We start from the raw sequence: 27,897 nt of genomic DNA, 5'->3' as shown, positions 1-27,897 counted from the left end.
TTATTGATCTTTCCCATTGCTCATAAACGTCTGCTGATTGTTTCTTGTGATACATGTAATGCTTCTGCTAATTGCCGTTGAGTTTGAGTTGGGTTATCATCCAATAACTCCTGCAATTGCTCGTCTTCGCATTTTTGTGGTCTATCAGAGCGCTCACTGTCTTTCACATTGAAATCACCACTTTTAAATTGTCGAAATCATGTCTCACATGTTCTAATCGATGGAGCGTGTTCACTTTATGTTTCTACCAGCAAACGATGACTTTCAACAGCCTTTTTCTTTTGATTAAATAAAAAAAGCAATGCGTGCCGCAAATGTTCTTTTTCAGGCACAAAACTCGACATGATCACTGAACGATAAAACAAAGACGCTAGTTTTTGGCGGACTCAACTTGTGTGTGTTTGTAGTTTTAAATGTCAGACGAACAAAATGATGTATGTGTCAAATTAATACGCTGCGTACTTTTCGCTGGCGACATCTCCTAATTAAACCGGAAAAAACTTATGCATACACCTGGTATATATATCCTGTATGCAGGATATATATATATATATATATATATATATATATATATATCCTGTATGCAGGAGATATATATATATATATATATATATATATATACAAATTGGTAAATGGTCCGATTCTCTCTTGAACTACCAGCTTCTCAATCTTTTCTCTGGTCTCGATGTTTCCTAATATAATCTATTACTGAGCTGCCTCTTGCACTTATATACGTAAATTCTCTTTTTTCATCTCCAGTTATATTACCATTCAGAATGTCCCATCCTCTTCTATCTTTTCTAGAAATTTCTTATTCTCGATATTTAAGTTTTGTCCCTTGATTTTCTGCCTATCTCGTCTTCCTAAATAAGCGTTCTTTCTTTTTCTATTCTGACATTGAAGTCTCCTCCTATTAAAAGATTTCCTTCGTTATCTTCGGATGTTAAAGCTTTGATTTCTCTCATAATTTTGGTTATTCCTCGATTATTATTATTGTCCATTTATTTTTTCCTATAGTTACTCTACTTCAGTTCTTTTTTCCTTTATTTCTGTCCTGTTCTCCTCTTTAATATTCTTCTTTATTCCTGTGATGAGTCCTCCTATCGCTCTTCCTTTATTCTTCTCTCTCTTGGCATGCTGACACTCCTAGTTGAAATTCTTCGATATACATTTAATTTATACCAACGTTTTTCTTCTATCCACGTTTTGACTATTCCATTTATGTCGAACTCTTTGATATATTTCCGAAATTGCGCATCTTTGTTATCCAATCCTGCAACATTTCAGAAGTTAATTTTAAGTTTTTTTTGTTTCTGTACCTTTTGTGTGTGTGTGTGTGTGTGTGTGTGTGTGTGTGTGTGTGTGTGTGTGTGTGTGTGTGTGTGTGTGTGTGTGTGTGTGTTGCGTTAATTATTATATTATTATTTATTGTTTTATACATAGTTTTATCTTATTTAATGATTGTTATTCTGAAGTATCACGTTTAAAAGAAAAAAGGTATCTGGTCTTTTACTGAAATTTTTTATATTATATAAAATTGTTTATAATTATATACAATTGTATAAAATTGTAAAAATTATATAAAAATTATTTAATTATATAGAATTTTAAATATAATTAATATTAATAACCTACAATAACATTAATTTTTTAATAAAGTTATATTTTGGTAAATGTAAGGAAAGAAAGTATATAATAAAATACATTTATGTGTTTAAAATAAAATATTTTATTTATAAATTACAAGCATGCTTTTTAATGGCCCCCTTTTGGTTATGTATATCCATATTTATGTTTAATAACAAATAATAAATAATAACATTTAATAACAATTAATAATATTTAAATACTTACTTTATTTAACCTATCTCATCCTAGCGTGGAATCCGCCAAAATTTTAACGCCTATTATATACGTATGTCATGTTACAGCCCTAGACATGACTATTGGTCATAATATGCATGCATGAGAAAGCGGCTCTAATAGCAACACTATGTCCGTGTCGAAGGCAGAGAGATTATTTCTAATTTAAAGATTATTTCTAAAGCTGCGAGATTAGCTACAGGATGATTTTCACAATGAGATCTGATATTGATAATATTGATGAATATGTACGTAACACGACAGCAAGAGCGTCTGCAGTTGTTGCATCTGTTCTCGGAAGTCCTTCGCTTCTTCCGTTCTTAAAAGCTGTTTGTTGCAACAAAAAATCCTGGCAGGCATATTGAGATATTAAGATCGTGCAGCAAATAGCTCTTTTGATGAGGTGTGCGGTTTTATCACATTTGAAGAGTTTAGTGGGAATTATAGAACATAGTAAATGAGGTTAACATTTAATTTTTTATTTAGTCCTTATTTTTCAATGTTTTTTTTCTTTTCTTAATTATTACATAAGGACTAAATAAAAAATTAAATGATAAAATATTGACTTCATTTATCATGTTCTATAATTCCCACTAAACTCTTCTGTAATGTAATTCTGTAATTCTGTAAATGTAAAATAGCACACCCCATCAAAAGAATTATTTGTTGTACGATCTTAATATCTCAGTATGGGTGCTTTCCATTTAGTGACAAAAGTCGACACAAATATCATTTTGTCCTTGTTAATCATTGAAAGCCAAGAAAGATAGAAGATACTTGTGTCACTAAATGAAAAGCATTCATGCCTCCCGTAAGAAAGGAAACTATTGAGAAATATAATTATTCAAAACTATTCAGAAAATTATTGAAATTTTGTGTAGTATTATGGGACATTACTATTGGAAACATAAATAGTTTACTATTGGATGAATAGTTACTATAAGCATTTACTATTCATTACTATTAGAATTATAAGTAGAATTATAAGTAGTACTATTGAAACGAATAGTAACTGTAGGCACTTACTATTCATTACTATTAAAATCGTCAATAGTTTACTATTGGAGCGAATAGTAATTATAAGGATTTACTATTCTTTACTATTAGAATCATGAGTAGTTTGCTATTCTATTGGAATAAATAAATACTATAATTACTAATTCGCGATTTTCGTGAAAAATCGTGGAAATCTGATATTAGTATTGAATGATATGCCAATTATTCTGGATAGTACGCGGATACTCTGATTAGTAATCTTTTTATTGTATTTTTTAAAATAATGTTATAATGTATGTACAGGATGTCTTATTTTAAATGACGGATTGAGATTTTTCAAAAATTATTGAAGAAAAACGAAAAAACATTTGAAATAAAAAATATATTTTTTGAAGGGAGACAAATAATGGTAAAATTAATTTTGATAATTGAAAAAAATCAATACATGATTTCTCCGAATATTCTGCATATAAAAGTATTAAGATAAAATTATCAAAAAATTAATAACTTTACACTTTACTCTTGCACAACATAAAATATAAAATATCTCATAAACTATTCAGTCTTTGCTATTACATCTTAATACTTTTATTTATAAAATAAGATAAATAAATTAGTGTATAGAAAACATATAGTTGTTTTTAAAAAAGAATTATGCAATTCGTAATATGCAATTACATATTTTTTTTTAAAGCAACAGCATTTTCCTTACGCCAATTGATTTCTCTCATTATTTGGAGCAAAAGTATTAAGATTAAAAAAAAGTGGGTAATTTACAAGATTATTTTATATGACAATATGTTAAAATAGAGTGTAAAATCTCGTAAATTATTAATTTTTCGACAATTTTATCTTACACTTATTATAATATAAAATAATCGAAAAAATTATATTATGTAAAAAAATCATAATTTCATTTTAAAAAATGGCAATGACTTTCAAATGACCGTAAAATCAATTTTTGTCAAAAACTAATTTTACTGTTATTTGTCTTTCTTTAGACTGTACAATCTTTATCTAAAATTTTTTTTCATATTCTTTATAGTATTTCGAGAAATTCCATTGTCATTTAAAATGGGGCATTCTATGTATATTCTTATATAACTGTATATATTCTTATATATTATATATTATATATATATATATATATATACGAGGGTAGTCTAAAAAATGTTAAGCCTTAACATGAAGATGACGTTACTCGTCAAAATCATTCTAGTACTACAATAGTATATGCTTTGAAAGACTTTTGTGAAAATTTCAGTCATTTTGGACGCTCAGTTGTTGTTTGACAGTCGTTTGTGTCAGTCGATGTCAGTTTTTGTAAAAATGGAAAAAATTGAATATCGTACCGTGATTAAATTCTTACATTTGAAAGGCAATACGCTTGCGCAAATTAAAATCGAGTTGGACGCTGTTTACGGGGACTCTGCCCCATCATTTGCCACCGAAAAAAGATGGGTAGCTGAATTTAAACGTGGTCGTACCAGGTTGGCTGATGATGAGCGTTCGGGACGACCAAAAACTGCGATCATCGCTGATAACATCGAAAATGTTCACCAAATGGTACTGGACGACCGTCGAATCAAGGTTAGAGAAATAGCAAAGGCTATAGGCATATCGAAAGAACGCGTTTGTCATATATTGACTGAAGAATTGGATATGTGCAAGCTATCCGCGCGTTGGGTGCTGCGCTTGCTCACTTTGAACCAAAAACGAATGAACATTTCCAAGGCCCTGTTGGAGCGGTTGAGTCCAAGCGAAATGAGTCAGATTTTTTGCGTCGATTCATAACTGTAGATGAAACTTGGATCCACCACTACACTCCAGAGACAAAAGAACAGTCAAAACAGTGAACTGCAAAAGGTGAACCTGCTCCGAAAAAGGTGAAGACAATTCCATCAGCTGGGAAGGTAATGGCGACTGTTTTTTAGGATAGTCACGGAATTGTGTGTATCGACTTGAAAAAAGTAAAACAATAACGGGAGCGTATTACGCATCATTACTTGATAAGCTGAAGGCAGAAATTGCAAAAAAACGGCCGCATTTGAAGAAAAAGAAAGTGCTCCATCAAGACCATGCACCTGCTCACACTTCGGCGGTCGCCATGGCCAAAATTCACGAACTGCACTTCGAATTGGTTGACCATTCACCGTATTCACCAAATCTGGCCCCCAGACTTTTCCTGTTTCCTAAGCTTAAAGTTTCGCTTGGAGGACAAAGATTTTCATCGAACGAGGAGGTCATCGCATACGTAAACGCCTATTTTGCGGAGCAAGACGCCAACTATTATTTGGAAGGATTAAAGAGGTTAGAATATCGATGGGAAAAGTGTATCGACTTAAAAGGAGATTTATGTTGAAAAATAAAACTATATTTGACCGAAAAAGTACTTGTTTCTATGTTAGGCTCAAAACTTTTCAGACTACTCTCGTATATATATATATATATATATATATATAAAGTTATATAAGAATATATAAAAATATACATAGGATGCCCCGTTTTAAATGACAATGAAATTTCTCGAATACTATTCTCGAATTCCATACATCCCTGTATGGAAAGGAACTATTGAGAACTATTGAGAACTATGATTCAGATTTCTATAGTTACCATTCAATTTCTGTAGTAACTTGAGTAGTAACTATTGGCAATTACATGAATAATAATGACTAATAATTGAATAGTAACTGCGCCAATAGTTGGTTTTCAGAACTATTTGCCAATAGTTGTAATTATTATTCAATTACTATTCGTACACGTAGTCGCCAATAGTTACTTTTCAGAATTATTCGCCAATAGTCGCAGTTACTATTCAATTACTATTCATGCATGCAATCGCCAATAGTTACTACTCAAGTTACTACAGAAATAGAATGGTAACTATAGAAATCTGAATAGTTCTCATAGATTTCCTTTCCACACGGGCTATATCGTGTCTGTCAGGATTTTTTGTTGCGACAAACGGCTTTTAAGAACGGAAGAAATGAAGGAATTCCAAAAGCGGATGCGACAACTGCAAACGCTCTTGCTGTTACGTACATATTCATCAATATTATCAATATCAGAATATTTTATGCACGCACGCACGCACGCACGCACGCACGCACGCACGCACGCACGCACGCACGCACGCACGCACGCACGCACGCACGCACGCACGCACGCACGCACGCACGCACGCACGCACGCACGCACGCACGCACGCACGCACGCACGCACGCACGCACGCACGCACGCACGCACGCACGCACGCACGCACGCACGCAGGCACACACACACACACTACACATGTTATATATAATATTTATCATTGTTTCCCACCTTATTCACTTTACTGTTCTCTACTTATTATGTTCTACGCACTTTATATTTTCACTTATTTGTCACTTATTTAATTTTAATAAAATATTATAATGTATTTTATATTTACATTTTGACATGCCCGCACATATGTCAAAAAGGATGTGTAAACCATGGTGTAACTATCAAATTACTACTTGAACAGTGTTACTAATCCATAGAAACTAAATTATATCATTCAGAGGATTTCATTGGTACCAATCTTATCCCTTCCATTTTACAGAAAAATATCGTGTAACCACATTGGCGCTTCAAAATAAGGTAATAAATCGCGATCGTAGCCGCTCTCAGGCTTTTCTTTGTTTTGACTTTACTAGAGACACTACATCAAAGATTGGTCACGAAAAAGCAACTTTTGATTGGTCCGCCATCTTTTGGCTATTCCCACTTATTTTCAAATACATTAACTACATTAATCTTAAATTGTAATATTATAAAACTTCAAAAACATAAATGTTTTAAAGATAATAAAATGTGCATATTTATAAAACTTTATTTTACATGATTATATTACCAATTTATTAATATATTTCTTTTAATTTTAACGATTTCAAGTTTATTACTATTTATTTATTTATCTTTTTATTTATTTATTATTTATTTATTTATCTTTTTTATTTATCTTTTTTTGCTATTTATCTTTTTCAACATTAGAGCAAGAATTAATATAATATTATTACTGTTACATTATAATATTTTAACTTTTTGATACACAATTGTCAAAACGATTCTCTATGAAATATAATGACAGCTATTCAAAATTAGCGCAGCGAGAGAACCTATCGCGGAAAAGCAATCAACAATAAAGTTTGAGGAAATTTCGAGAGACGCAAGTATCGATGTTGTTCGGAATTGCTATAAGTAAATCGCGCCTGAAAGTGTGACGTGGAACACGCGAAGCGCGCGTGACGACTACGGCAATCGATTATCCTAAATCAACCGATCGATGGCGTAAGGTAGCCCGTCGATATCTACCACGTAGAAGTAATTATGTTTATCAGCCACTCTTTAAGGGCGGTGTTGTTTCGCAATTGTCGGAACATACGTGTGCGCTATCGATTGGCCAAAAATCACATGATTCGTCGTGTCGATCGCTGATAGGACGAAATCGGATGATCCTGCAAGCTTCTCGAAAAGCTCTCGAAATTCTCTGCGAATCGACTATAATCCTTGCTCATAGAAAGAATAGTGTGCTTTGTCGTTTTCTATCGCTCTTGTCGTATTTGTAAGTTCAGCTCGTGTCGTAATTTAGACTTGTCATTTCGTCTCGTAATAATGTTACGTTTTAATTATCGCGAGAGACTTCAGCGAAATATTTTGAATCGAACTCTTGGTTCATGTTCTCTTTCGCCATCTCGGGATTCAAATGCCTTCGGATTCGATAAGAATATTTACTGTGAGCATTCTCAAAGAACGAATTCTCAGTGACAAGTGCGCGTATCTCAGCTTGACGAAACAGCACGTAGTCATTTAAGTTCGATCAAGGTGCAAGAGCTTGCGACCATTCTTTCTCTCAGCACGCTGCGGATATTCTCCCATCATGTGATCACGCAATTCGTACGAATCATTCAAACCAGTGCGTGCAATCTACCTAGCGAACATCTGTTCTATCTTCTCAATATGTACACTACCGTCAGACTCTATATTCTACTACTACATTTCACTGTAAAAGCTGACTTATTAAATTAGTGTGATCTGTCTCAAGAATTCTCGTCATTCTATCACCCATCGGATCCTTAGTCGAGGGTCGTTCCAACGAACGGCGTCTCAATTCCGCACAGATATGCTTTTTTTTAGAAAGAATTATTATACATATTTACATATTATTATTATAAACAAACTTTATTATAATATAAAATAAAATTTAAGTAAAAAAATAAATTTCCACCCATTTTTTATATTGATTTATCACAATTAATTAATTTATGACTATATTTTGCAATTTCAATATCTCTATTATTTAATAATATATTATCACGCTTTCCACGTGTTTAATACGCATGCATAATACACTTAAATCAATGCACATGCAAAGTAAAAGATATCACTATTGTTTAGAGTGAGATGGTGTATATTTCTTTCTTTTTCGTAGGATTTAGCCAAAACATCGAATCGTAGTCAGTCTCTGATTGTAGTGTCTCTATACTTTACTTCTGATGGAAATAGCATATTAAGTTTGATCCATACCAAAGTAGAATTAAGGCTACGGTCCATTTAGGACTACAAAAGGTGTATTTATTTGCGCAGTGTTTTGTGCATCTACTGCTTTCTCATCTGCTTGTCGTAATCGAAATTTATCGAACGGATAACTGCGTGAATAACTGCACGGATCGTAGCCAATAGAAATTGAGCCGATTATTTGAATGATAAATAGAGACAATTTTATATATAAATTTATATTCAAATAATTAAAATGTAATAAAACTTTTTTATTGTATAAAAGATAATATTTTATTGATATTAAATTTAATTGATATAAATAATGGATATTATATAAATAATGGATATATAAATAATGGATATAAAAAATATTTAATCTATGAATTTTACTTAAAAGTTAGATATTAATTTTTTGTGAATTATATTTTATTATTCTTATTTTTTCTTATTTCTTATTTTTATTCCTATTTTTTCTTATTTTATTCTTATTTTTTCTTATTTCTTATTTTTATTCCTATTTTTTTCTTATTTTATTCTTATTTTTTCTTATTTCTTATTTTTATTCCTATTTTTTCTTATTTTATTCTTACTTTTTCTTATTTTTTTTATTTTATCTTATTTTTATTTTAATTATATCTTATTATTTTTATTTTACTTGGATCAATTATTTATTTCTGATTCGTTTCACTTCTTATTCTAATAAAGTTCATTTTGATGTTCGTATACACAGTACTGCAAGCAGAACATTCAAAGCAGGACTTCCGAGATTACACAGAGATATATCCCTGCGTAAACGAACGACGAATTGCGCTGCAGTCACTTTCGCAGACGAAGTAAACAAACTTCTGCGGTAGTGACTGCATAAACGAATGCACCCAAAAGCTTCGAAGCGTTTGATTAACCAATCAAAATAAAAAATTTTATGAATTGGCCAATCAAAAAATGCTTCGAAGCATTTGTAGCACCAAGTGAACTGCACCTCTATTGAAGATTTCGGTGGAAACTAGACTATTGAGAAGATAAAAGGGACTTCTATTAAATAGAGAAAAAAGCAATTTTTACCTTAATATTATTGAATGTTCAAAATTATTCGATTTGCATTATCAGTTTGTCAGGAGTATAGCCTAGAAAAGTATCGTTTAAGTTGAAAATTTGGTAATACTACTCGCCGAGTTGATCGGCAAAATTAGTTTATTGGTGAGTTTGGTTGTCGATGCAAATAATAATTTGAGTCCATGAAGATGAATATCGAAGAGAAGAGGCTCAGGACGTTTCGCGAGTGGCCAGCGAACGCTGCAGTTGATCCGGTGCGTCTTGCGAAAGCAGGATTTTATTATACCGGACACATTCTGGAAGTACAATGTTTTTTATGCGGAACAAAAATATCTGATTGGAATTACGGTGATCAAGCTATGGTCCGTCATCGATTAAAGGCACCTAATTGCCCTTTCGTCCGTGATTCAGCCAGCACATGCAATGTGCCATTGATACCAGTAGCAACTGACAATACCACTGCAGTAGAATCGACAACACAAAGTCGACAATTACTGGATTTGCAACAATCTAATAGTGTTGGAAACAATTCAAGTATGGTACAAAGGCCAATGGATCCTTCAAAGGAATATAGCACCATCACACAGAGACTATTGTCATTTAACAATTGGCCGATAAGTAGCATTGTTCATCCGGAGCAACTAGCCTTAGCAGGATTTTACTATCTTCAATGTGAAGACATGGTAAAGAAATGACTACAATATATATAATGCACCTAACATAATGTTTTATATATTATATATGTTTTTTATCTTTGCATAATATTTTGTATAAATAACAGGTGGAATGCGCATTTTGCAGAGGTATCTTAATGAATTGGAAACCTGGTGATGATCCAGATTGTGCGCACAGATTGAGTTTTCCAAATTGTGATTTCTATATGAGACGAGATACAGAAGATGGTACATTGTTCTTTTAATAATATGAGATTCATATTTAATTTTATATTTTAATTGACCATATTTGTTTATATTATCAATTATATTTATTATGATTTTATTTTTGATAGATCTTTTAGGCTTAGTTAGAGTCATACCTGAGACTATAACAAATATGACAGAATTAGGAATACAAAGACATAAGGCACCTCAAAGGCCAGAATATACAACATATGAGAAAAGATTGCAGACTTTTAGAGGATGGCCAAAAAATCTTAAGCAAACTCCAGAGATGTTAGCTGAAGCTGGATTCTATTATGGCGGTCAGAATTATCACAATTATTTATTTGTCTTTTTAAATTTGTACTATTAAATTTCTTTTATAAAATATTTCTTTTATAAAATTTTTCTTTTAGTAGATGTTTTATTATGTGTCTGATATAGGATATGAAGATCAAGTTAGATGTTTTCACTGCGATGGAGGGTTACGATATTGGCAACCAACGGACGATGTATGGGTTGAACATGCACGGTGGTTCTCAAGTTGTGGTTTTGTAAATCTTATCCGTGGACACGAATTTGTGAAATATTGCATAAATAATAGAACACCTTTGGATCTTTCGGTAATTATCTTATTTCATCATTACATCTACATTTTTATAAGATAATTTAATTATAAGGTTAGTATCAAATCTATTAAACAAAATCAAGAACAATATTTCTCTCTTATCTCTTATTAATAATTTTTCAATGTTGAAGTAGAATCCTATCTTAGAAAACATTAGAATACGACACATTTATAGATTTTATTTCTTAGAATGATCAATACTACAGTCTCCCAGAATATCGATTTTTCCTCCTAAGACACCTTACATACACACATATACTTTATATATAAAACATGTGACATTTCTTTCATTTTGTTTATTATGTGTGCGTGTGCGCGCGTGCGTGTATTTTATATATATATATATATATATATATATATATTTTTTTTTTTTTTATTTGTTCACTATATATGTAGATTATTACTGGTATATCAGAAGAAGATAATGCTGCAGAAACTTCGATTGAATCTCTTTCTTCAATTCCACAATCTAATGAATCAGATGCAATGGCATCTGTGGCAGATGTCGCGGCAACATCAATTACATCTCTTCCTACAATTTCACAACTTAGTGAATTAACAACAGATACAATAGCAGATGCCGCAGAAGCTACAGTTGTACCTTTACCTACAATTTTACGATCCAATGAACCAATAACAAATGCAGCTGTTGAGAAGCTCTTAGAGACAGTCCCAGCTAAGGTAAGAAAGATAATAAGATTATATGTATTATAAATTATATATATATATGTATATAGATTATATATTGAAATTATCAAGATGCTATTGAGATTATAGATTATATTGAAACTTTATGTTGAATAAAGTAATATTGATGAAATTGGAACATTGGAAAGGGCGAAAATCTTTGCTAAAAATTTGAAAATGTATTTGTATATATCTAATTACAGAGTAACTCTAAAATTTGACCCAGGCCCTATATCTCAGAAATGGCTTTAGATGGAAAAATGTTTCAGATAAAAGTTGTAAGATATTAAGGGGAGCATATGAAAATATGGACCTTAACTTTGAGTGACATTCTCAAGGCTAAGACAATGTGACCAATGTTTTCTTAAATGAAACCTTTCATTTTTTATTGCATATTCTTGTAGCTTATCTCGAGAGCGTTTCAAAACACTATAATAAAGTATTTTTTCATTAAGTACTTTCTGAATTGTGAGATGTGAGAATTATGAAGTGTCAAATTTGATGTACAATTTGATGTAAAGTATAAAATATCTCGTAAACTATTCGTTTTTTGGCAACTATATCTTGATATTTTTATGCATAGAATAATTAGATGAATCAGTTGGTGTAAAGAAAATACATAGTTGTTTTTCAAAAAGAATACATCATTGCATATTGTAAATCTCCATCTTTTACTTTCAAAAAATATAAAAAATATAAAGTTATTTAAAAAAAGTAGTAAATATTTATAAATTGTAAGTTGCATAATTTTTTTAGCTATGAATTTTTTTTATATCAATTAATTTATCTCATTCCTGTTGTATATTCAATAAAATTACATAATGGCTGTAAACCACTTAAAGAATATTTGTATCTAATACACAAATCTGGAGAGCATAGTTAGTGCCATTGGGTGCTCATTGAGCAATTGTGCTATTGGATGCATTCAATATAGTCATGTAATCTCTACAATTTTGTCTGAAACATTTTTTTTTCTAAAACGTATTGTTTTCAAGATATTAAGATTTCCTTCAATATAATATTTTTCACATTTTAAGATTAATTAATAAGATTAATTAATATAAGATTAGTTTAATCAGATAATCTACTAATTAGATAAGATTAATTTATATGACTTTGAATATAGACTGCCCTTGAAATTGGATTACATGTAGGTAGAGTAAAGAGAGCTCTGAAGAAAAGAATGGAAAGATTTGGTAAACCATACACGGATGTTGTTCAACTCATACAAGATGTTCTGCACGATCAAGTTCTGGAAGAGGATAATGGGTATGTAAAACATAGATATGGCATAATAAATATAATTAAAATCAAGATATTGAGAATTAAGATTTTTCTCTTCTTTAGATGTGATAATGGTACTTCTGATTCCCCAACTTCAGAATTGAATAACTTATTTAATCAAGTTACTATGCAAATAGCTAATAATTCTACAAACAAAAATAATGCACAAGAATCTGACGCATTCGAAAAAGAAGTCGAAGAAAGGAAGAGGGATAATGAATCAGATGATCTTAGTAAGTAACAAATGAATATAATAATATAAATTATAATTTATATTTATACGTGACATATATAAATGAAGTGTTTCTTTTCCACGAATTATTTTTTCCTCATTATCACGCATTATATATCATAATTTAAAATACATCTTTGAATTTTATCAATGCAAACTTATCTTCAAATTAATTGATATCATTTCTTAATGCAATTTTCTTTTGTTTGAAAGATGTCTCTCGCATTCAAATGTCACATTGTTTTTTTTCAGTGTCTTTGCGAGAAGAGAACAGAAGATTAAAGGAAGCCCGTTTATGCAAAGTTTGTATGGATCACGAACTAGCCGTAGTATTTTTACCTTGTGGCCATTTAGCAACATGCAACAACTGCGCACCGGCTCTTGCGAATTGTCCTTTATGCAGACTAGGAATTCGTGCTTATGTTCGTATTTTTTTGTCTTAAATTTCTTGTCCAAATATTGTACATATACATCATTTAAGTCTATTCGAAAGAGGACGAAGATCGATTAGGAAATAAAATTCGAGCCATTTCTTCATTGCAAGATATTTTATATTAGACATGTTATTACATATGTAATTTGCATTTAAATATATTTTTTTATCAATTTTACTTTGAAACGGCAATAATATAACATTGCACTTTATGTGAAAAGATATCATGTTTCATATATCTCGGATATATCTCGACTGATTCTTCTAAAATAGAATCAAAGAAAACTCTAACTTGACGAGCCAATAACAATTGCAATTATGTATGTCTTATGCTTACTTTTTTTTGTACTGTCGAAATGTTTTTATATAAATAAATGTTATATTAAATTATTGGCTCGAAGATAACTGTTATATTATTTAATATTTTCAAAGAGAGTATGCGTTAAGTACATTTAAAAATATAGTTGATAAAAAGTGTTAAATCGATAATACTGTTTATTTAATAAGTATAATTATATTAATAAGACGGACATGAAATCTTTGTAAAGTAGCTTTCTTTAGAATTTAGTCATAATCTTATCAATAAGATGAATAAGGACTGGAAACTTTTTAACGAGGCTTTATTTAAATGACTTAAAACGAATTTATCAGGATATATAAAAGAGGCACAATCTCGCCTAATGCTGATATAACCCCACCATATGTCAGATTGCGATAAAATCTATATGTCAATATGTTATATATCAATGGTGTCTCACTGATAGTATATCTCGCAGACAGAATCCAAAGCTATAGTAATTAGTGTTATTGCGTTTGCCGAAGGTAAGTACAAACGACATAAAAAGTGATTGAACAAAACAATATATTCGTGCTAATTTCTAATTCTAACATAGGTCTAAGAATAAACTCGGCCAGAATCGTCCCAAAGAAATGAAAAATAAAGAATATTCATATTTAGATAATTTCGCACTTTGTCAAATGCAAGAATAATATAAATGTGATATTCGCAATATTTATTGGAGCAAAAATTGTATAGTAATTAGATGTTATCTAAATGTTATATATCGAAGACAATATTTTATGTACAGTTTGATGATTGCAAAATAGAAATCTGTTGTGAAATCGATGTCACGTGTCGTGTGTACACTTTTTAAAATATAAAAGCATTTTTACACACGTATCTCGAGTCATTCTTTTTTTAGTTATTGTTGACTCGATAGGATTTTATCAATTCAATTCACATTCCTTAACTTCACTATATACTCAACAAATAATCGGATAACTGGGGTACAGTTTCCACTCACATTGATATTAAGCGATTTCTGAAACTGCCATTAACAAAACATCTTTTATGTCCATTAATTTTAATCTCTTTTTACTTATTCTCTTTTTATTCTTTTCTAATTCATAAAATTAAAACAAGATTTAAAGTAAATTAAATCCTTAAATTAATTTATTGTTAAATTTAATGTGATTGATCAATTCCAATGGAATAATTGGCTAATTAAATTAATCAAAAATGGTGAAAAGCTCTAAGAAAATTAAAGTTAATCTTCTTATTCTTTCGTATAGGTGAAAAATATTTATTAAATTCGAAAAAATAAACGGAGACCGATTAAATTTGAAATCGGACCCTCACTTACTACCAAACACTTAGGGTACCGTCAAGGGCTTGGTGGGGACTACAAATGCTTTGAAGCATTTTTTGATTGGTACATTAGTAAAATTCTTTGTTTTGATTGGACAATCAAACGCTTCGAAGCATTTGTAGTGTTACATTGACCTAGCCTTAGTCTGCACGACCGCGACGGATCCTCTCTATTAGCTGTTTATAATCTGAATTTCTTCATGATCGCTTACGGTCGTCTATTTCTTACATAGGCCTTTTAAGGCCTTCTACCTCACTCTCATAGTTATATTCAAAGTTAATCTACGTTACTAAAAATATATTCGATTAAAATATGTTTATCTCTTGTTCAACTTCGTGTTTGTATTCCAAAATTTCATAAATTTAATGATATAATAATAATTGTTTGTAGTTTTCTAACGCTTTAACATCCCCTATATCAAGGTCATTGACCAGAACTATTCCCCCCACTACTATCCACGGTGTCAATAATAGCTTTATATTTCGAATGAAGATGCGATTCGTTCTGAGACAGCCCTCGACTGTTTCCAGGGTTCACACGTGTCAGAAATAAAATTCACTATCCCGGTTTTTCTTTTTCTCTCATTCTTTTCCGCCGTTTCAACCAAATGTGAGTTAGCGCCGTTTTTTTTTTCGGGATTTTCCACGCGATTTTAACATTTGAACCAATCGTTTTGCGACGCCAAATCACGCTTGAGTCGGCCTGCGGGCTTTTGTTCTTTCGGCTGGCAAGTGGGGAGCAACTTTGTAAAGTTGTTGACGGATAGTTCGGATAGTTGGTTGTACTTGACGTACCGGCGACATATTATCACGTTTGGGGAGGACGATCCCAGCCCATCGTATCTCGTGGCAGAGTTTCGCACGAGACTTTCATTCCATCACGTCATCGCGGTTATTAACACGGAAATACCGGCGGTGGAATAAGCGGATGACATTGCGGTACGTAAACGTGCCGAACGAAAGAAGTAGCTCTGCGAAAAGAAGTGCAAATAGGAATAGATAAGATTATCTGTCTTCCACTTCTTTGTTTACCCCCCCCCCTATTTTCTGTTATTCACGCATGTGTCAATGTGATAAAGTCGTATCGATTTCCACAAAAGATTGGCTTCTCCACCTATTATCTATCTTTCTCTTTCTTTTTGGCTGCGTTCCGATATTTACTGCCAGTACTGAAAATATGTAGTTCATGTCACGTTATTATAGATTTTCAGTACTGACAGTAAATATCGGAGCGTAACTTTTGTATTGAGTGTTCGACATACGCTGCCCTTTCTTTCATCATTTCCGCTCGTAGCATGCAAATAATTCACGCACATGCATACACTATTTTGTCACATGGCATCGATTCCTTCTTTCTCTTTCGCACAAAGATACAGTTTGCTACGAAAGATACAAAAAATCTCTCCGTTGCTTCCATTCATTTCTCTTTCGCTTATTCTTTCTTAGGGTATATTCCGAACGGTGATAGTTTGGCTTATTTTTTCTAGATATTGGTTGCCATATAACTAAACCGAAGTGTTCCGAATCCATCATAACTTGCAAAGATGTTGAAGATGTTTCATTTGGAAATTCAAGACCATAAGTAATTCAGGATATGTTTCATTTGGAAATTCAAGATCGTAGTAATTCAGGATATTTTTGTTTCTGCCTAATCAAAAACTTTTCTACATATGAAAGTTCTGAAAATATTAATTATGACAAAAATTTTGTTACTACAATGTTATTATAATACTTACCATTATGAGCTAAATCGTAGATATTTTTTGTTACTACAAAATTATATATTTTATTACTATGGTCTTGAATTTCCAAATGAAACATCTTCGACATCTTTGCAGGTTATGATGAGTTCGGAACACTTTTCGGTTAGTTACATAGCAGCCAACATCTAGAAAAAAAATAAGCTAAACTATTATCGTTCGGAATATACCCTTATTTGTTAAGTATAGGCGAGTTTTTTAATTCGTCGATTAATAAATCACATTATGCGCAAATGCAATTTTGTTCTATAAAAACAGCATTTGCGCATTATGCGATTGATCAATCGATGAATTAAAAACTCATCTTTTCTCTTGCTTTTCTTCTACTAATCACTAGAGTTGCGTTCGGGAAGCGCGCTATTAGCACTATCACATCATTTCATCTTTATTGCTCGTTATATGTAAATTGAGGATAGACTGATGCGATAGTTCTAATAATGTGCTCCCCGAACTCAGCCTAGTTGTTTCTGAGTTCTCTAATTGTTTCGCTCAGCGATGACCATTATGTCAAGAATTATTTTACACTTTTACATGATCTATTGGACAGATATCTTACTTTTCTATTTTTTACAAGTTTTAAGAATATAAAAATATGTTTTTAAGGAAAAAATACAAAATAAAGCTATACGATGCAAAAAATATCTACGTGTCATTTCTCGCCTCTCGTCACATAATCCATGTCATGCCGCAAGAAAATCGAGTCTTAACTAATATTTTTAAATATATTAAGATTAATATTACATTTTTTTGAACGAAAACAACAAATTTTTTAAGTATGTTGGTTATATAATTAACGAAGTTTTCAGGTCTTCAAAATTTTCTATCTAATTAATCAAAAAACATTCAAAAATTGTGTTATATGACGAATGAAATATTAATTTGTGATGCTTGAGATCATCCCTGGTCGTCATTACAACTCATCAAAGAGATACAGATGCGAGGTTTCGGACGGATCATCTGCTGCTTTCATTATTTCAGAACAGCAGCTGGTTCCCGAAGGATAGATCGATGGGTCCGTTATTTGGGAAAAATGGTTACAGATTATTCTCGAAAACTTCTTTGAGCGAATTGCATATAATAACGAAGGTAGTTTGTTGAATATAAAGCGATAATTATTAAAAGTCACAGCCATTACGATAAAAAATAAGATTATTAAAGAATATTATATCTTATAATATTTTTCGATAGACATGGAATATAGACAAAGATCATCCGACGTACTTATATCAAGCTACATATATTTTGCTATATTAGGCTTATTTTATCGTATCTATAATTCTCTCAGCGATTATTAAGAAAATAGACAGTGTCCAAAGTCGGAACAAGAAGTTTTATATCAATTCCTGTCCTTTTATGTCAATATAGATTAACTTTAATTCATTATTATCTTTTTCCTTATTTTTTTTAATTATAAAGAATAAATTAAATCAAAATTAAAGTTAATTTAGTAAGAATAGTCATTAAAGATTTTAAACATTGTGTCGATAGAAAAGTTCAAGAATGTGTGTTGATTCGATTAAGCATTTCTTTTTATATTTATAGTTTGGCAGAAAAACATTTTAGAATTTGTATTTCGAGTAAAACTTTTAATGCGTACAATTTTTAATGTTGAAAATAACGCTATTATGAAATATTCTTATTTGATACTTTCATTTTTAATCTAAAAAATTTAATTTAAAAAATAAAATCTTTTACAGAATGTTTTTATTAGAAAATATTATTTTAATTGCAAGTTTAATACTACTTTTCTATAACTAGAATTATTTATTATTTATTTGTTTAAGTTCTCTTAAATGTTATTAAAGTTCTCTAAAAAATTCTTATTCGAATTTGTACATTGATTTTGAATACAAGTATAAATTATTAGAACTTTTTTATATGGCTTTTTTAATAAAAATTTTAACTTGTTTGCAGTTTTAATATTATTTTTATTATTTTTTATTTTGTGATTAAGAATTAGTTATTAAATTTTCTTAAACTATAATATATAAAAAAATGTGTAATGAATTTCCAACCAAATTTGAATACATAGATTATGATAGAAAAGACAAATGTGTAAAATTTTTATGGATGTAAAGAATTTTCCTTAAAATGTCATATCAGAAATTCAGATATTAATATTACGTGTAAAAGAGAATTCTACCAATTTACGCAACGGCAATTTTACAAGAATTTGTTTGCTCATGAGTGCTCTTATCGTGCGTTTCTTCCAAAATGTTGATAATCCTTCCTCGTATTTCCGCAATTATTGCGAATTTCTGCGTTCACTAAAAGGGAGATTTTATCTCAGTATTTTATCTCAGTTGTTTGAGCACTGCAATGTACAGTAACAAAATCAACATCGGCGTGTAAATTTGCCGGAATTTTTATCAGATTATTATTGAATAAGATGAACAATGACTAAGTATGTAAAGCTAAGTTTTGAAGAACGAGAAGAGGGGAATTTTGCTTTTCATTATCATTCTTTTCATCTCAACAATTCTCTCGAAAGGTAGGAATTTTCCAAATAAGAAAATTCCATACATCGATAGAAATACCGGCAGCGCGTGTTGACCAAGCTAGTGTATTGTATTCGTTGGAATGCACTTTTGTGTTTGAATGCACTAAATGGTTTTGATTCCACGAGATTTTCTCCTTTTCTAATAGCTATCGATATAAAAGTGCATTCCATACGAATATAATACACTGAAAGGGCATTTTAAGCGGATTAAGGGTGTTTAACCTCATTGCGCGCGCGCATGTGTATGCATGTATAGGTAAATAAATCCTGTCTGTTTAGCAATTTGACAATTCCGTAACTATCTAAATTAACTCGATAATTCACGAAAAATTTTACATTTGAAAAAAACGTAATCATTTGTTATATCTATTTTATCCTGGAAAATCTTACATTTCATCCCTGAAAGTTCAAAACAGTGAGAAAGAATATTGGTGTCATCAATCTTGCTTCATTTACCATGAATTAACATAGATCGGATTGCCGATACATAGATTGTCTTTAGAAAGAAATTTTAAGAAATTTTAATCTATGTTTATCTTTTTTCTAGATTTTTGCATAAACAGGCGTATCATACGAGGAAAATGATGAAACTGGCACGAATCGGACACGAGGATTTAAACAATAAGTTGAACAACTTGCCTATGTTGACCGGAACATCATCAACCGACGATGTAGATTATACAGACTATCGCTTTGAGGCTGCAAGGTTGAATAGTTTTGTTGGTTGGAACGTGCCATATATTGACCCCCAGAAACTTGCGGCTGCTGGCTTGTATTATACCGGACAAGAGGATATAGTCAAATGTTTTGAATGCGGGACTGTCTTGGCTGGATGGTTAGAAGGTGATGACGCCATGATAGAACATCAACGATGGTCCGGACGATGTAGATTTGTTCGCAATATTGCCTGTGGAAATATACCAATTGGCATCGATCCTAGTACAGTACCATCATCTCATAAACAGTTACAGACTTGCGGACTCTACGGCATCAGATACATGCCTAATTCTGGTCCAGATAATTTGCAACTGGAGGAAACGACGGAACATAACCCAATCGAGATAAATAGTAAAGATACCGAAGTTAAAGTCTTCTACGATTCGGACTCAGACGATGTGTCCTTTATAGCTAAATTCGGTGATGTTATGAGTTCAAAGCAACCAAAGTATGCTTGCTACGAACAAAGATTACGTACTTTCGCGATGTGGCCAGAAAACAAGGTTCAAAAAAAGGAAGATTTAGCGGCCGCTGGTTTTTGGTATTTAGGCTATGGTGATCAAACAATGTGTTTTTTCTGCGAAGGATGCTTAAAGGATTGGATGCCAACAGACAACCCTATGGAAGAACATTTCAAGTGGTTTCCTGACTGCGCGTTTATCAAAAAGGTATTAGCAAAAAAACAATTAAGAGAGAATGCCGATCTGCAGCCGTCATCTGCGGCATGAATGGATCATGGGAGACTGTCTCCATTTACAACTAGCGTTTATTAAGCAAATTATTTGTCAATTGAAACACGATAATGAGACTGTTTTACAATAGTAGAGATTCATGGTACATATTTAATGCTATCAGAAACTGGAACGCAGGCATCCCCACTACTTAATGTGGGATCTTATCACACATGCTTGATGTATAGAAAATTAACTAAATGTAACCTTGCATGTATGTGTATATGATGGGTAGAAGGGGAACTGCGACATACAAAGGAGCATGTGTGCGTTTGGAGCTTTGATCAACTTCAGAGAGTAGACAAGAACAACAATATTCTTTTTCTTTTTTTCATGCTCTATTCACGCTGTCGGTGCTCGGCGCTATGTTCACTGAATCAGAGCTTGACGATTAAATTATAAAATCAATAACGCTTTACCGTTTGCAATTTTTGTACACAAATAGTACTTGTTATACAAGAATAAATATACATATGTATATTAATAATAAACAAATAGTAAATAATCGATGTAAGAGAACTTATTATTTGAAAATAATATACATATATACATATAGTGTGTTGTATGTTGGATAATATATACGCGAATTTTCCTACATCAATTCTTCGTAATCAATTAAACACGTTTTGTCATCAATATACGAGGATAATGTACAACGTTATGAATATATTTACGTTATGAATGTATATTTATAAATGACGCTTAATGACATGACTCATTAGCATATTAGTCTAGTATGTACGCAACAAATACACATATATACACAAAACATATACAAACACATTGTAACGCGGATAAAACTTTTGTTATAAAATTCCAAATTCTATATCTGTAAGAAGGTTTAAATTGATATTTTTCATATAATAAATATTTATCTAAGCGTAATTGTGTATTTAAGAATTTTAAATTGTTTAGCGCAGATAATACATTTTTATTTTTATTAACTGATTGTACTGTATCATTAGTTATAGACATATCAATATTATATAATATATACTTATATATTTAATGCAAGGATATAATACTCCATAATCGACATAATATATTAATGAATTAATGAATTAATAATTGTATTATTATAAATCTATGATGTGGATTATAATCAAAATATGATTTTTATAGGGGAAATATTTGTAATTGAACGTTTTTGAATTTATGTATTATTTCGACTATTCATTTAAAATCAATTTTTCTTTATTACATATTGATGGATTATATATCAATAGATTTATATATTTTTTTATTTACAAACTTGCATAACTGATTTATAATTATTATGTATTTTGTTGAAAACGCAATCTATTTTTATTTTCGAGAAATATTGAGATATAATAAGATTAAAAACCGAGATAAAGATAAGAGATAAATGTTCCGAGAAAGATAAGAAATAAATAAAATTATCAATTAAAGATTTTAATCTAGATTGTCGTCGTATTTACAAAGAGTTTCAGTTAACTCGCGAAGTGTACGTTCAGGCATGTAAGCCTAGAATGAAAATAATCCAAAATATGTTTTATTAAAAATAAGAAATGATAATGATACATTGTACATATTGTACATAATCGCTGTAAAATGACTAATTGTACGTATCTGCTACTACATATAAGTGAAATCGATATGTGCATGAGTGATTACTATTATAAGTTTCAGGAGAAATAAAAAAAAAAATAATTGAATTTTATATATTATTAATTAAATCCACTTTTAATATTTAATTTTTGATAAAATAGAAACTTTTCAATATACAATGGTATATTATATAGTATTCCTTAGACATCTGATAATTGTTAATGGGTCTTGAAGTCATTTTGAAATGAAAGTCATAATACCAAAATGTTATAATAGTTTTTTAAATGAGATTTTATATACAATAGATTCTCTTTCTTAATTATTATACAATTTTAGAATTTTTATTATATTTTATAATTATAATATTTTATATATTCTAAATTGATAATATAGACTGTAAGATCGAATTAATTATTCTTTAATATTAATGCCTGTTACGTCACGGTCTAAATAAAAAAAATTGATTTCTTCCTACATGTGATCATTTACTAATGAAATGTGATGCGATGATATATTATATATTAATTTTGCGCCAAGTCTAGTAAGATATAAAAATACGCAGAAAAATGATAAATAATGATATGGCAAATAGCAATGCGTAATAACCAAAAATAAAATGTTTTGTTCATTATGATTTGTATATAATGTTTGCATATAATGCGTTGAAGTTCACAGAAAATCGAAAATCATGATTTTGTATAACCATAATTTTTTATTACAAAATAAATGATAAAGTATAAAAATTTTTTATTATCTTTTTCTACTGATTACTTTTTTCTGTGATTTATACATTAATGTATATATACTAAATACATCTTTTAATATTTTATTTCTTTTAAAACATATATTATTTACGTTAAACAGTTTATAGTTTGTTATATATATGTATATCATGTTATATACATATATTATTTCATATGTTCGAAATGAGAATTTTTATGTTTTATATAACTTAAATAAGTTATAATTAACAAAGCTAGATTTATTTAAAGCTAGAAGCTTATAAGCTAAATGTATAACGCATTTTTAATAAATAATTGTTGATCCTGACACTATCTTGACACAGTCCTGAAACGTATTCTAAAAATACTATAATAACATATTCTGAATCAATATTGATTACATTATGGACGTCCACAAGATTATGAACAGATATGTTTACGACTTTTTCAGGATGTCCCTGAAGATGCTTGTGGGATATCCTGAAGTCATCCTAAAGTCATCTTGAAATCATCTTAAGAAAAATTCATCCTCAGAATAGTCTGAGGCTGAATGGAGAACGTCCCGTGGACGTCTCGAGGTCGTAATGAGGCGCACATTTGCTAGTCCACAGGTCATCCAGAAATTTTTGTCTAAATGTTATGTCCTAAACATGTCCTACATATGTCCCGAGATATTTAGGAGTTATACAGGATCATGCTGAGGACTAGTACATTGATATAATACTTATACTTTTTCAAGACATCTTCAAGACATATCCAAGGATATATTTATGACTTTTTTTAGTAAAGTCTTAAAATCTCTTACAGGACATTTTTTAGTTGTTTTTTAGACATGCATGCTGTCTGGAAATTGTTTGATTTGTCTGCAAGGTCAATTTACTATTATTTATAACAGTTTATATGTTACGTGATTGCAAGTTTAAGGGGATGCTGGACTTGTCTGTATTATCAAAACGCAGTAACTTTTGTATTGCTGTCATTTTTTATTAACTTTATATATCTTGAAATCCTTTCGCATAATTAAATTTTTCGTTTTATGCATTAATATGTGTCTAGCATATGAATTTCGTATCAAGAATGAGAACAATTTTTAAAATTTAGATTTTTTTTATCATTTGATACTTTAAAATGGCATCCAAAGCTGCATCAAGTCGTGTCAATATTTGCTTTATATACAAATTTTATAGTCTGTATCTACAAAACTGATATTGCTAGATTAGAAAATTACATGAAAAAAACAACGTTGAGCTCTTAGATTGTAATACAAAAAATAATATAAAACTTTGTTCATATGTATATCATGTGTGTATAGAAATGTATGTATAAGTGTACGTGTGTATATATAAATGTATCTATGTATGTTTAGATGCATATGTGTGAACGTTTTCATCAGAATTCGCTCGTCAGTTCAGGATATTCTTAAATAAAAATCATGTAAACGTGTTTATGACAGAAGCTAATAATTTGTTAATGAAAGAATATGAAAAAGCATTATTAAACATTAAATACTGGACCACGAACTATTTAATTTGAAGCTTTTAAAATTTTTTGAAATGGAAATTTTTATGATTGCATTGGAAAAAAATCATTGATATGACTTATATAAATAATATATATTGTAAAATAATTGTATAATAATATAAATAATACTCGTTTAACTTATTTAATAATAGCATTTTTTATTTTAATAATAGCATTCTTTATGTGAGATTGGCATCTGGATATATATTATGGCACAAAGTCTTTTTCATCCTTTTTTGAAATCTGAACGCAGAGTTAAGTATTTGTCTTCCATTCGCAGATCGCGATGATGCAAAAGGTCCCTTTGGCATGCATCTAAAAATAGATACCTCTTCATTCATGGTTAGAAACATATGGTTTGTATTAGGAGACGTAAATTTGTAGTGTTTACTCGTGATATTTAGCAATGAATTCTTAAATAAATCCTGAATTATGAATGAATCCTTAAATCATCTTCCATTTCCTTGAATATCATACATTTATTATTAATATTTATGCAAATTTGATAAATAACAAAGATAATAAACAACAAAAATTTTAAGTTTTAATAGTTTATAAGTGCTGTAAGTGTGAATCAGAACGTATAGCCTATGGAACGTATATATATATATATTTATATACACGTGTCGTTTAAATACGCAAAAATTTAGATGTATATTTTGGATGATTAAATGAACGAGATAAGGGAATGTCGGAGACTCGAGCCATGCTTGATGCAATCTCTTCTGTCGTGCTCCAGGAAGATTATTTGTATATTTGCCAATGGCGTTGGAGGGTGTCGCCGTTGCAGTCCGACCTGCATCCATCGAGAGAATAGGAACATCATCTCTCTGGAGTAGCAGTCGTGAGGAATCGAGAGAATACATGTATATATGTATATTGTAATATACGTATATATGTGTATCATTGTATTGTTGACGTGTTATTCTAAACACGTTATTTGCGATAAATATCATCATGTGCCTCGATAGTCGAAGGATATGATGCCTGCCCGGTGAGCAGGAGATCCAGGTTCGATTCTTGGCTGAGGTGGTATTTTTTCGCAAAATAATTACGAGTTTTCACGACTGGTTCGTGGTCGGGTCCCACCGTGACGCACACCCTCCCTTCTTATTTAATAATGTTATGTCGTCTGACTCAAATAAGTGCTATACATAATAAGAAAGTAATCATTTTATAAATCATTTATGGAAAATTTAGCTGAGATCCAGAGATTTTTCTATAATATATACAAAAATTCTTTTAAATTAATTTTTTTACATAATAGAAAGAGAGAGGAGGAAGAGAGAAGAAGAGAGAGGAGAGAGAGAGGGAAAGAGAGAAGGGGAGGGAAAGGAGTGGAGAGGGAAGGCGGGAGAGAGGGGGGAGGCTTTACGAAGGGCTAAGACTCGAAATGGGATTACTATCCATTACGGAAGATGTATTATTGGTGAGTCAAATTTTTCTAGGAAAGTTTTTTGGTTCTTTTCCTTTAATCTTTCTGGGCTTAAGTATACGTATCATGTTTCCGTTTCCTATGGATAGAAAAAGACCTGTCACAATGGACAGCATGATAGAATGTATTCGATAAAATTCCAAAGATTCTGTCCAAAGGTATTTTTATCTTTCTCTCTTTTCTTCTTGTACATTGCGTTGCTGATATTGTAGATGTAGCCGCGAATGATAACTTATTATTGGAATTTCACCACGAGCGAATTAGCTGTGAATCGCAAATTGGAATATCGAGTAAAATCAGTATGATCTTTTACTCAAGACCCTCTTTTCTCGCCGCCATTGCACATGAATGCCAGACTTCTCAGAGTACGACCATTTCCAGTGCCGTAAATTTCATACTCGATAGAAATGAAAAATAAAAAAGTTATTATTAATTGCATTCTTAATCGAATGGAAACTAGTATTTATTTGCTTATTTTGCATTCATCTCTTTCTATTATAGTTTGGAAATATAATTTTTCCTTGTGTTTTTTTCTATTTCAATTCACATATGTAGAAAATTTTTTATATAAGAACATATAACTATATCTTAAGTACGCGGAAAGATTTTAAGAAGTGAGTCACACAAATTCAATCATATGTTCGGCTTAGTTCAAAGTTACAAGGTGTCAAAGTTGAAAAAAATTTCATTTTTTTCAAAAATTTTGAAAATCATGCGGGCTATTTTGATGAAACTTTGTTTGAAGAACAGGAAGGCTCATTTTTTGATACCATACATCATTTTTTTATTCAATCATGGACGAATAATGATGATTTTTAAGGAAAAAATTGATACGCCACTGATTTTTTCATGATACAGAAGATAATTTAGCATAAAAAAGGTCTCAATGTTTTAGAATGAATAATTTTCAAGGAAAAAAATAAATTTAAGTTCGTGGAGTACAAATGAACAAAGTCTACTAAATACACTAAAAGATTTTAAGGGATAGTTCCTTACACAAATTCAAGACGAAAACTTCATATGATCATATGTTCAAATGGCTTAGTTTTAAAGATACAGGGTGTCAAAATAAAAAAAAATTTCTTTTCCAAAAATTTTGAAAATCTGTATCTTTGAAAATAAGTCGTTTCGGACATATGACCATATAAAGTGTAAATAAATAAATAAATAAGTAAATATATATATATATATATATATATATATAATATATAAATTCAAGACGAAAACTTCACATGATCATATATTCGAAATATGTGTATGTGTGCGTGTGTGTGTGTGTGTGTGTGTGTGTGTGTGAGGTGCGCGCGCGCGCGCGGTGTGTGTGTGTGTGTGTGTGTGTGTGTGTGTGTGTGTGTGTGTGTGTGTGTGTGTGGTGGTATATGCAAGAAATATATTAATGATGGAGGAAGGAAGCGAGGTCAGAATTTTTAATTTTGCTCGAATGAAAATAGCTAGTTACACGTGGCGGAAGACAGCCGATACGAATTAGCAAGAAAGAAAAAGGGAAAAGAAAAAGGAGGGAAGAATGAAGAACGTAAAAATGTGATAATACACACAGCTTCGGCCATACCGGTGCTCTTCGTACTATAGTACGTTGTGTGCAGTCTCATGCGTATATCCGAATTCCAGTTGTATCGGAGGACGCATGCTCGCCGCGAGTAGCAAACGTCACGCTGAACAGGAATGCTTTGTCGCTGACGCCGCCATTGCTATC

General features: G+C 30.9%; 2 protein-coding genes and 2 long non-coding RNA genes across 10 annotated transcripts; 2 read left to right on the top strand and 2 right to left on the bottom strand.

The window, feature by feature from the left end:
* Positions 1 to 739: 739 nt before the first annotated feature.
* Positions 740 to 6,508, bottom strand: LOC105423316 (uncharacterized). Of its 2 annotated transcripts, none has more exons than XR_016139674.1 (2): positions 6,187 to 6,508; positions 740 to 1,273 (listed from the first exon to the last, which is right to left on the bottom strand). It is a non-coding gene; the product is annotated as an uncharacterized LOC105423316 (long non-coding RNA). The 2 variants fall into 2 exon arrangements; XR_967380.3 differs by lacking the exon at positions 6,187 to 6,508 and adding an exon at positions 1,855 to 2,526.
* Positions 6,509 to 7,371: 863 nt separating this feature from the next.
* Diap2 (Death-associated inhibitor of apoptosis 2) lies at positions 7,372 to 14,706 on the top strand. Of its 2 annotated transcripts, none has more exons than XM_089078635.1 (9): positions 7,372 to 7,710; positions 9,116 to 10,121; positions 10,220 to 10,340; positions 10,448 to 10,639; positions 10,761 to 10,939; positions 11,341 to 11,625; positions 12,758 to 12,900; positions 12,979 to 13,148; positions 13,400 to 14,706. In XM_089078635.1, exons 2-9 carry the CDS (start codon positions 9,621 to 9,623, stop codon positions 13,588 to 13,590), a joined length of 1,782 nt encoding a protein of 593 aa, XP_088934761.1. In that variant the 5' UTR covers positions 7,372 to 7,710; positions 9,116 to 9,620; the 3' UTR covers positions 13,591 to 14,706. The 2 variants fall into 2 exon arrangements, 1 of the variants encoding a protein (XP_088934761.1); XR_016139669.1 differs by lacking the exon at positions 7,372 to 7,710 and having other exon boundaries at positions 13,400 to 14,402; positions 14,474 to 14,706.
* On the top strand, positions 14,329 to 23,248 carry LOC105422657 (death-associated inhibitor of apoptosis 1-like). 5 transcript variants are annotated; one of them, XM_089078637.1, is made up of 3 exons: positions 14,917 to 16,167; positions 17,967 to 18,074; positions 20,036 to 23,248. In XM_089078637.1, exon 3 carries the CDS (start codon positions 20,070 to 20,072, stop codon positions 20,931 to 20,933), a length of 864 nt encoding a protein of 287 aa, XP_088934763.1. In that variant the 5' UTR covers positions 14,917 to 16,167; positions 17,967 to 18,074; positions 20,036 to 20,069; the 3' UTR covers positions 20,934 to 23,248. The 5 variants fall into 5 exon arrangements, with proteins under 5 accessions (XP_088934764.1, XP_088934763.1, XP_011630433.2 ...); XM_089078638.1 differs by lacking the exons at positions 14,917 to 16,167; positions 17,967 to 18,074 and adding an exon at positions 14,329 to 14,402; XM_011632131.3 differs by lacking the exon at positions 17,967 to 18,074.
* Positions 23,249 to 23,471: 223 nt separating this feature from the next.
* LOC148936251 (uncharacterized) lies at positions 23,472 to 27,890 on the bottom strand. The gene is made up of 2 exons (XR_016139673.1): positions 27,754 to 27,890; positions 23,472 to 25,063 (listed from the first exon to the last, which is right to left on the bottom strand). It is a non-coding gene; the product is annotated as an uncharacterized LOC148936251 (long non-coding RNA).
* Between the last annotated feature and the right edge of the window lie 7 nt (positions 27,891 to 27,897).

Source organism: Pogonomyrmex barbatus, unplaced genomic scaffold (assembly GCF_055798465.1).
Source record: "Pogonomyrmex barbatus isolate J1 unplaced genomic scaffold, ASM5579846v1 scaffold26, whole genome shotgun sequence".
Classification (NCBI taxonomy): Eukaryota; Metazoa; Arthropoda; class Insecta; order Hymenoptera; family Formicidae; genus Pogonomyrmex; species Pogonomyrmex barbatus.
This window is presented reverse-complemented; position numbering and strand designations above follow the sequence as displayed.